The following is an 11,650-nucleotide window of genomic DNA, read 5'->3' on the forward strand; positions in this document are numbered from 1 at the left end:
CAGAACGCGTAACATGTAATTCATTTGTAAACTAAGCCTCATGCACAATGGTATTTCGTGATCACACGACTACAAACTAGCTAGTCCAGTTTGAAATCTTGAATGCTTGAGTTGTCTTCATTAATTCATGTGAAATTGCGAATGCTTTCCATTCTTTATTCATTTGTATAACCCACGCTAAATTTATTGTATATACGCAAGCAATTCTCTTATCTGTTGATTGGGAAACAGAAAATGAATCCATAATTTTAAATCCTTATATAAACTATAATCACTTGTCCAATTTCGAACTCGGAAGATTAAATAAACCCTAGCGAATTTATTGTGAAAAGCTGAATATATTAACTGTTGTGAAAAAGCTGAATTTATCTCCTTGTTTCAATTACTTTGTATTTTCAGTTATGAAATAAAACTGGTGAGTTTAATCTTAACCAGTGAACGCGTAGCGGATTCCATGTTCTGTGACTGATATGCTGGGAAATGAAGGGGCATTTTCGGTGTTTGAAGAAGCGAGTCAGAAGTTGTTAACGCGTCGCGCATTCATGTGTTGGTTTACGAATTCAAAGATCAAAGATAATAATATTTGGTTCTCTGATATATGATCCTTCTTATGCAAGGATACAGTAAATTGATGCTTTATTTCCCAGATGTGAAGACCGTAAATGCAACCGGCCTTCAGCTTCATTGCCTCCTGAGTCTACCGGTTCGTTATTCTGCGTTTCCATTTAAGAAATTTCTGAAAAAAATACTCTTATAAAAAATTAGTATTTACAATTTATATACGAAGGTTGATTGACAGTGAAAAAAGGGTTGCCATTAATTTTTTTATTCAAATAAAAAATAATTAGAAAAATTATTTAACAATAATATTAAGCTTTAAAATTTTCATTATGCATAGAAAATAGGGAAATTTGAAACTCTGTTGTATAACAAATATGGCCATTTAAAAAATAGTTAAGTTATAGTTTGTGGTGAAATTAATAATAACTATTAAAATTTTTATTTTGCCCCTAAAACAAAAAATAATATGATATAACTGAAGTTATTTTTAAAAAATATTTCCACAGAATTTTTCTACTTTAATATGTACCAGAGCAATAAATAACTCAAAAATATAATTCACTTTTAGTTAATCTAATTTAAGTTAATTTTAAGATGATTCAACAATTAAATCAATTAATTATAGATTTTTTTGAAAATTATTAAATTAATTATATAGCATTAAAGTTTGACATTTGATGTTAACAAACACTCTGACTTTTATTAACTAAATTAACTCTTTAAATTAAATTGAGAAGAAAATGTAAGACTGATATTATTGAAAAAAAAGGTCTATCAAGTTATCCCAATTAAAGTATTTCTTCTTCTTCTTCTAGGTTAAACAAGTTTTCTTAACTGAATTAACCTTATAATTTAAATTGAAAAGAAAATATAACAATGCATAAAAGTATATGAGAACATGGTCTATCAAACATCTCAACTAAAATATTACGTTTTTTCTTTTAAGGAAAGAGTTAACAAGTTCTCCAAATAATCAATTTCTTAATTTAAGACAAGTTACAAATAAAATGATAAGGAATGGTTCATCAACTTGTCTAAGGCAAAAATTTCCCTTTTAAAAAGGAGAATTTACGAACAATTTCAACCAAATCAAGGCCTTTATTTAAATTAAAAAATAAGTAGAAAAATTAATTTTATTTTATGAAAAATGTTACATCAAATTGTTCTAATTAAACTGAACCTTTTCAAAATGTGAGGGTTAACAAGTTGTCTAAACTAACTTCTCATTTTAAATTTAAAAATAGATATAAAATAGTAAATGAAAATCAATAAACCGAGGTTGACGGAGATGACAATAAACATTATGTAAAATATTCACACAATATTGTTTCCAAGCAAAAGAGAAAAAGAAAATATTGTTTTTTGGCGAAAAAAGTTCAAACTCTTACACATAGTTATATAATAAGTAAATAAAAAAAGACATGCTATTTAAAAAATTAAAAATCAATGATTATTATTTCTTATATTTAATATTTATTTTGGTATATTATATTTCATATTTTATTATGTATTTTAACAAGCCCAAATCATTAATGAAAGCTAAACTATAGAATCGAATACAAGTACCCAGAAGAAAACCCATCAAACTATATTCAGAACCTCGCTGGCCCAGACTGGCAGTGAATCAGCACAAATATTTACTTATAAATATTCCCGAAAATTAAACCCTCTAAAATTGTCGCTTTTAATTTATTACTTTTCTTTAGCTATTGAGTTGTCTCGATCCAAATGACATGTAAACCTTATCCCATTACGTGAAAGTGACAATTTTCTTAGATATGCATCCAATTCAGACTACGGTCTCTATGATGGTTTAGAATCTTGTCCTAATTCACTGCGATGGTGTAGGATTCACCCCAGACCAAGTGGAAACTTTAACAAAAAGAGAGAAAATTTTAATCCAAATAAAGGAATGCTTTGGTTGTTTTTTTTGTTTATAAAAAATAGAAAAAGAAAAAAGTTAAATGAAAATAAAAACATAAAAAATCAAGTGCATAAAAATAAATGAGTTATTTGTCAGAGTAATAAAATATAGAAGAAAATTGTAAGAGAAATTGCGTGCTTCAAAGTGAATCTTGCATGAACTTAAGGTTTGATTCCTATATATCATTATATTCCTTAAATTGAGCCATTCTCATTCTTTTTCTTAAATTGAAGTTTTTTCATTTTCAAAATTTTCCATTGCAGGAAAGACTCTTGTGCCTTGAAAGGATTGTATTCAATTCGGAGATGTGAGTATAATTTTTCTATTTTGACTCGTGTACATAACACAGTTGATTGATTGTTTGTTTGAGGATAGATTGTGTTTTAATTAGTTGTTACATTAAACTACATAAAAATAAAGAGGTTCTTTTTCGTAAGAAAAAGAAAAAAAATGAAGGAAAAGAGTAAGAGAATTTGCGAATTTCAAAGTGAATTTTGCATGGGCTTGAGGTTTAACTGCTGTATATTCTTTTATTCCATGACATTTTTACAATTTTCTTCCTCCCCTCAGCTTGTCCCCATTCCAACATAAATAAATTCCTTTGTGTTTTATGCTTTTATGCTTTTATGTGAATGATGTGATGCATTTTTTAAATTTTGGCAGGTATGGTACCGTGGTTCCATTTGGTGATGCTTGGTAATGTGGACAATTTTTAGACACTTGAGTTTGAGTGTAAACAACGATTTTTTTCGGAAAAGTTGATAATTTGGTTCATACTTTCTCATTTGCAATGACTGTAATCCGAGTCTTGAGGTTGGAAATAGGTATTTATGACTCTTGCAATGTTCACGTTTAGAAATTTTCCTAACTTCAAATTTGTCGTCTTGGAATTTCACCATTGCAAGAAAAAACACTCATGACTTGGAAGTATTGCATTTTGGAGCTCTCGAGATGTGATTATCATCATTTTCCTATTTTTACTCACATAGCTCGTTGATTAAATTTTCTTTTTTTAAATAGTTTGTGTTTGAAGTTTAATCGTTGTATTTTATTTAAGGACGGACACAGTTAAAGTTTGGGTGTGTGATAATTTTGAAATTTGATTATTATTTTACACTAAAAGAAGGAAAATTTCTTTAACTCTGCTCGAAACTTACCCTTCCTCGTACACTTTGTTACATTTTATAGTTCCACCAAAATAGAAAAATAATAGAAACACAAGAAAGGGATTTAAATTTGATTTTTCTTTATTAAATTTAAAAGGAAATTATGCTACTTCACTGAAAAACCCCCTTAGCAATATTTACTACCAACCATATTTCACAAAAAAATGTTTCACATTTTTTTATTACAACTTTAACTAATCATGATTAGGTTTTTAACCAAACGTTGTCGCCACATTTCCATCCACGTATAGCATTTTCTTACGAGGCTTAAATAGGGTCCTACGATAGCAGGTTGCTTTGATGATATCAAACCATAGAGAAAACTTCAGAACTATAAAGATGAGTATGGGTAAACACGCAAGTACTGAAATGGAACTAGGAATCCACTTGAAACCGTAGTTGTACGTTATGAAGAAGGCACTACCAAATGCCACCATCATGCTTGTTATGGAGATGAACAGCGTGAACAGTCCAAATATTAGCTTCAAGGGTAGTGACCTGTGAAAATCATACTCGGCATAGCGTGAGATGAGAATAGACAAGAATATTAATATTGCAGTTGCAGATGAGATGAGTGCCATTGCATCTGATATTGCAAACACTAGGAATGATGCTTTGTTCAAGTAGTTTGGTTTTTTTGTTTCATCGTCCATGCCACCTGGTACGCTAATCGCAGCAGAGAAAACTCCAGTAGCAATGACGGTTGAAATAAGCATACATGACTCTGCAGTGCGTTTCATCCAAGCTTCTGCTTCTCTAAGTAATTCTTTATGCTCCCTTGTGAATAATTCTTGAGCTGTTAAGCCTTCAGAATTTTTCATCCTTATGAATGATAGCGGTATTATGTGCTTCACCTCCTGTGATATGAAATGTTTCAGATGTTATATCGAGTAAGGGACTCTATTGTTTCTGAAAATATTTTTTATTATAATAAAACTTTCACGATTTTGTTTTCATTCTGTTTTGTGTTTTAAGTATTTTTATAAAAATAAAATATATTAAAATAATTTTTTACAAATATTTAAAAATAAGAAATAAAATGAAAGTATGATGAAAATTTTATAATTAATGTGAAATTAAAAAATAAAAATAGAAATTTTTTCTTAAAACTAAAAGACTCTTGATTTATTCACGGTTTACAACTACGTGCAAGAAAAAAATCCGTCGATACAAATAGCTGGAACATTTGTGATTTGTCATACATATATGATTATGTAATATGGCCGATTGCCATACACAAACGGAAATTCATGATACCCAACTCCCTATGTTTGGTATGACAATAAAGGAATTTTCAAAATATACATGATAAATATACGATTGGAATGTGTGAAAATGCAAACCTATAAAATTAATGGATCGTACCTCAAACCATGATATCTCAAGGCTCATTTGGAAAGCTGCTCCAGAAACTAATTCAAGTTGACTAGGTGGCGCTAATTTTGCAGCCAAATGCAGTAAAAGGTTCTTGTCTTCGTTTCCTTCATATGTCACTATAATATCTTTTACGAACCCTATTTCGTGTATGAGATTGTAGATGCTAGCATGGCGATGCAAAACAGCTGTGTGAATTATACTTCGATTCTTGCTGTCCACTTCCCATATCAAGCTTGGATAAGCGCTAATAAGCTCTGACAAGAACCCAAAATTACCAACTTGTGCAGCATCAAATAGTAGTTGAGAAGGTCTACTTATGATGTCAATTATCTTCCTTTTGGAGTCTGTGTTACTGATAATCGTCTTCCAGAGACAATTAACCAATTGAAAAAACACATGTTGCTTCATGGCTGCAACACAAAACAATCGGGGCATCTGTCACCTTCTTATAACAATAATTATAACATTAACATTAACCAATATTTTATTAATACTAATTAAAGAATTATATGTAAATTTTTATTAAAAATAATATATTTACACTTTATTTTGTAATTTTTAATATATCTTAACATGATTTTTAATTAAAAAAATGTGCTTTTTATTCTCTAGACAGTACTTACAAGTCCTAAATAAGAATAATAATAATTCAATCACCTCGTCTTAGTTTTCCAAATAAACGAAGTACAAGAAGGATTTACCAGGGTTGATCCTGATGAGCATTGGAGGTTCTGAACAATGGCAACAAGAATCCAAAGGCTTCTCATTTTGAGCCAGAAGATGCAAAGCTGTGAAGCCGTTGTACTCCGGATCCTCATCACGCGCAAAAGCTAGCATTTTATTATCTCTTACCATTTTCAAGGCCAAGCCTGCAATTCAATATATATTTCATGTACATTTTCATCAGGACAACAAAAATAATTAACATTTACAACTATCTCTAATAATAAGTTGAGGAGGCGTAAAAACCTTAGTAATACGTACGATAGTTGCAAGTTTTGATACAAGTGAAAAACAACAAATTCTGATTCTTATCAGCATCATCATTCTTGAACATATGTTTGGTCATGGGGTACAGCTTGCATGCCATTGGGCATCTTCCTTGCAAAGCAGCAAATTGAACTGGGTACATTCCCTCTCCACCAGGGATTGTTGGCAAGTTCGGATTTCTTGTGAGCATTAACTCAGCAATGCGCCAGTTGCCAGCTGCAGCAACAAAGCAGAAGGCAGTGTTGCTCTTTTGGTCTTGCAATGCTATTTCATCGTTGTCCAGCAATTTGAGGAGCTCCACCACAAAGGGATGATGATTAGTGCTTGCAGCAACATGTAACACTGTTGGCCACCCGCCTGCTATTGCAGCTCTCTTCAGTCTTGGGTTCTCATCTAGAATGGGCTTCGCTGCTTGCCAGTTACCATCTAATGCATGCTTGTAAAGTGGCACACATTCGGTGAAGAAAGTTCGCATACCCTCCTCTAAATTAAACCAACTCAATTTAACTTTAGAATTTCAGTAATATATATATATTGAGCAACTTCTTTACTTCTGAGATCTATGCGTATGTACATATATAAAATAAAAATAATTATATCTGATATTATATTAAGCGTCAACTTTTATTTCTTTAGGCAGAATTGTTTTCTAATTAATTTTTAGGAAGTTTTAAGGACTTATTGGTTTCAAAATATGATTTTATTATTATTTTTAATTAAAAAATTGTATAAAAAATAATAATTTTTTTTTCACTGCTTTTATATATAAATATTTAAAAACAAAAAATAGAACATAAACAATGCAATAATTTGTAATTAAAAGTAAAAAATAGAACATAGTTAAAATTTAAATTATTACTACAGTGATTTTATCCAATTCGAACAAGAGAATATTTATGTTATAAACAAATTAAAACTAACTGGCTTCTCGGATAGAGTTAGATTGATGTTGTGTATATGTTTTTCTTGTTAAACCTTTGTCCATATGAGTTGAGTTAGATTGATATCTTATAAAAAGAGAGAAAGAATAATAGAATAGAATACCTGTATCTTCTAGAAAATCTAAATCAGGACGACAATATCGAGCTGTGGCGATCCTTTGTAGCCGTGAGTTGGTAGTTGTTGGATCCCCATTGTGAACTGCTGTGAGCTGCACTGCACCATTTGCTTCTGTTGAGTCGTCAACGACTAATACAACCACTGGGGGCTCACCTGTTGCTGAGTCCATACTTTGTACCGCTCTAGATTCAATCTCAATTTCATTCATCTCTGTTTTCAACAAAATTTAAATAAAGGAAAACAAATTCCAAGTTAACATTTCACAAGATTAAAATTTTAATCTACATGCACAAAATGTAATTAAGTTTGACAACTTCAAATAATCAATTAACTTCGTCTTTATGACATAAATGTTATAATGATATTATACATCACTTCACACCTATAAATTTCCAATCCAGATTAATTCTATAATGGGAAAGGAATACGTTGGAATTGGTTGGAATCAAATATAATCACTTAAATTTGTAAAGAAAAAGATATGTTAAAACTATATATTAATTTAATTTTTTTAAATTGGACTAATTAAAAATACTTTAAGTTTATATTTTTTTTACTTTTTCTTTTATATTCAAAAAAATAATTGTTTTATAATTTTTTTAATAAAGTGTTACTCTCTGGTTGTAATTAGACAATAACATATTGATAATTTTTTTTATCAGCTTTTATAGTTTTCACATTAATTTTATATTTTAATAGTATTCTTGATATTTTTTATTTAAAAAAGTTTCTCAAGAAAAAAAAATGACATTATTTTACAATGAGATTAAAGCACCTTTGATTGAATGAGATATTACATTCTTTATATGTGGTGAGGTAACAACATTGTTTCATCTTTCACATCACAAAAAAGTGTAATAATGTGAAAGTACTATTTTAAAAATATTCTAACTAGGGAAAACTTTATTTTCTATTTTTTTTTCTTAAGAATGTCGTAATATAATTAAAATTAAACATTATATTGATACAAAATATATAATGATAACACATGATATTGGTTAATATTGATGTAAAATTAATAATAACTGTACATAAATATTAATTGAAATTATATAAGATATGTGATAATTCTCTTTTATATGAAGTATAATAGTTCTTTTAAACTATAATTGTAAGGGTAAAAAATAAAAGTGAAAATTATGTCTAATTTAGGTAAGGTGAAAATTATTAAAATTGGTTAAAGAAAAATATTGAAGGAGATCAATACTAATATTATTTTAAGTTATGTGTTTCAAGCAGTATTAGTTGAAAACACTTTAAACTTATGTATGATTTTTTTAATTTAATTTAATTTTATTTTATTTTATATTATATGTCTTAAAAAGTATTGTGAGGTGAGGATTAAAAATTTAATGTAAGTGGATATATTAATTTATTGATTTAATAGTGTTAATATTTTTAAAATAAAATATAAATATATGATATATAATTATTTTTATTGATTTTAATAAATTAAATATTTATCTTTTTCTAAATAAGACTAGAAATAGTATTATCTATCTTACCAAACATACTCAAACTATTTTATTTAATATCTAAACTATTTATTGATAGACAAAGTATGTGTTGATATTGACTGTGATTTGAGAAAGAAAGAAAACAAGATAAAAAATGCACCCTGATGTCTCCTTTGAAACTGGTGATGAGATATAATACCACGAAAGCGGACACGTGTGAGACTCACATACGATTAATATTCACATTTGCCCTTTATCCGTTATTTTCACAAATTCATCAAAATAAAAATAATGTGAATATATATATATACACACACTACACACACACAGAATTATCTTCTACGCTAAGTTCTATATATATATAAGAGTCAATCATATATATACAAATTTCTTTCTCTAAATTATTGAAGTTTTATGAGGTTTAAATTAAAGTCTTATTTTAGAAAGAGATGTACATATGTGTATCAAAATAATTCATCAAGCTTTAAATTGTGAATTTTATTATAAAAATTTGCAAATTTAACTAAATGTAATCAGTAATTAATAAATATATCAAACAGTGATTGATTACAATAAAATGAACTGTGATCTCAAGTCTTTATTTACCATATTAAAAGCTCTAATCATAATCTCATCGTTTTAGAAAAGGTCTTACTTAACCCTCAACTTAATGATTAATCTCATAGATTTATTCAGAAGGATTCCGAATAACAAGTAACACATATTTAGAGCTTGTGCAATTCAGCGGTCAAACTTTTGCTTGATGAAATTAGAATTTTTTAATATTTTAAAATTGTGTTACCTTTATTTTATAAATAAAACATCATCCACGCAACCTAGTTGTAAACGAACCCAAACAAACCATTAATTATTAATTAGTGACATTGTCTTAGTATCCTTAAAAAAGAAAAGAAAATAATACTTTGATACAACATTAATCTCCTTTGTTTTGGTCAAGTTTGGTGTTTTTGCAATTGATCATGAGCTAAGTACAGGTCAATTTTGGTTTCCTGCTAATAGGCTATTTTTGTGATTACACCAAGACTTCTTCTATTCTTATATTTTAGTACATTAGGATTCTTGATAACTTTTGTAAAGACAAAATAAAGAAGATATGCTTGGAATTTTTTATTAATTTAACTAGAGTTTTTTTTTTTTTTCTCATTTGACTTGTGCGCGTCTTTTTCCTTAATTCATTTTTCATGTTATTTTCATTTTTATGCATGTCGCGTAGTTCTTTTGGATCTTTGAAAAGGGTAGTAGCCCATTCGGCCATAAGTATTCTCCATTTTGTTTAATTTATCTAGTTGAATTGCATATACAAATGCTTATGATATAAATTTGATTACTAAATTTGTTGATGCAAATTTTAAAAAATTGATGTTATATTACAAATTTATTAAAATAAGATACAAAATTATTAAAATCATAAATTAATTTCATAAATTCTTTCAAATACTCTTTTTATGATTTTGTACTTTCTTTAGGTCAACATGACTCTCGTTACTTGCCTTGAAACTCAAGTCTTTTCATTTATATTTATTCCACTTGATTCACCTGTAAGTTAAATAAAATAAATAAATAATTGAACTAGCAAGTCAAAATGATAGTCGTTGAAGACTGACATGATTCAATTTGAGTTGACCCGAGGGTTTTTAAAACGATTAATATATAGCGTGCATGTTTTACAAGTTGGACGCAATTTCATCACTCACTTTATATTTAAATTACCTTTTTTTTTTTTTTCAAAATACCTTAGACCTTAGTTTTTTAACATATCGGAAAAGAAAGTCGTATGAGAATTATCAGTATGATGATCACGAATCATAGGGCCATGACGATTCTCTCCTGGGCAGGGTACGAAGAAAATAAGTGGAATTCAGAAATGGTAGTACTGAACCGAGTGAAACTTTGGAAATTAAATTAAAAACATGTTAGAAAAAATAATAAATTAAATTTAAGGTAAATTTTATAATTTATAATATTAAAAGAAATATAAATATATAATTATTTAAATATGAATATAAAGAGGCAATAAAAAGGGGAAGGACTTGGCGTTGACTTATGGGTGGCGACCATTTTGAGTATAAAAATCTCAGCACGAGCAAGGAAGTGTTAAGCCGTACCTGAAAAATACACGTAAATTTGAACGGAGATTTGATTCTGAATTTCCTCCTACAGTTAACACTTGCCTGCACAAAGATACGGAGGTAAATTCAAAGGGAGTTCATAACTGAAGAACGAAAGAAGAAAAGGAAATTGTTGAATCAAAGTGTAGGTTATAAAATTTAACGCCGCAGTTAAGAGCAGCTACGCATGAAGAAGAATACCGAAGCAGGAGTATATATATATAGCCATGGATAAAATAAAAATAAAAACAAAAATGTGATCAACTGAATATATTTAATGATTAATTTAAATTTAAAGTACTTATTTATAAAATAAAATAAAATATTAAGATTAAGACAGTTTTGTACTCTTGTCTCATGTATTTATTCAACTAAAAACGATTCCATTAGCTGAATAAAGAAAAAGATATATTTGTTAATATATATTTAATTATTATAATGTATTTACGATTGGATGACGATAGAGAAGGATTCCTCAACGCATGTCAATAGAAGAAATGGTGGGGAAAGTTCCTTTACATTGCTTCGTCTGTGGTTTCGCTATAATTTGGGATCCAAAGCCAAAGAGAGCTCAAACCCTAACACACGCCTCTCCAATCTCCACACTCATGCCTTTCACTGATGTATATCGTCAACGTGAAGCAATAACAGTAAAAGAGAATATTCTTTAATTTTAAATAACGACTGATGTCACAGATTTTAAATAAGTAATTAGTCCTTAAAAAAATATTTTTTAAAATTTAGTCCTATTAAATTTTTATTTTGATTTTAGTTTTGTAAAAAAAAAATTAAATAAATCTTACTGTTACCGCTTAAATTAACATTCATGATTAGATAACATCGTGTATCTCATCCATTTCTTAGGAATAATTGACGAATTAATATTATCTAAAATTAAAATATTATTTTTTGAGAAGAATTTTTAAAATGATTAGAAGCAGTTATATTATAAGTTAAAAAGACTTACTTTAAATTTATAATTCTATT

At 28.4% G+C, this 11,650-nt stretch overlaps 1 protein-coding gene across 1 annotated transcript; it reads right to left on the bottom strand.

Moving 5' to 3' along the window:
• Positions 1–3,711: 3,711 nt before the first annotated feature.
• LOC113853184 lies at positions 3,712–10,852 on the bottom strand. Its single transcript, XM_027483682.1, has 6 exons — positions 10,661–10,852; positions 7,063–7,287; positions 6,013–6,501; positions 5,730–5,897; positions 5,017–5,438; positions 3,712–4,508 (listed from the first exon to the last, which is right to left on the bottom strand). Exons 2-6 carry the CDS (start codon positions 7,283–7,285, stop codon positions 3,864–3,866), a joined length of 1,947 nt encoding a protein of 648 aa, XP_027339483.1. The 5' UTR covers positions 7,286–7,287; positions 10,661–10,852; the 3' UTR covers positions 3,712–3,863.
• Positions 10,853–11,650: the final 798 nt, after the last annotated feature.

The sequence above is a fragment of the Abrus precatorius genome, unplaced genomic scaffold, assembly GCF_003935025.1.
Source record: "Abrus precatorius isolate BTA unplaced genomic scaffold, Abrus_2018 Scaffold10, whole genome shotgun sequence".
In the NCBI taxonomy this organism is placed as follows: Eukaryota; Viridiplantae; Streptophyta; class Magnoliopsida; order Fabales; family Fabaceae; genus Abrus; species Abrus precatorius.

Coding starts and splice junctions, on each gene's coding strand:
- LOC113853184 (XM_027483682.1), bottom strand. CDS start 7,285: ATGAATGAAATTGAGATTGAATCTAGAGCGGTACAAAGTATGGACTCA. Junction 5,439..5,729: donor GCTCATCAGGATCAACCCTG/GTAAATCCTTCT, acceptor TTTGTGTTGCAG/CCATGAAGCAACATGTGTTT. Junction 4,509..5,016: donor TTGAGATATCATGGTTTGAG/GTACGATCCATT, acceptor TTCATATCACAG/GAGGTGAAGCACATAATACC.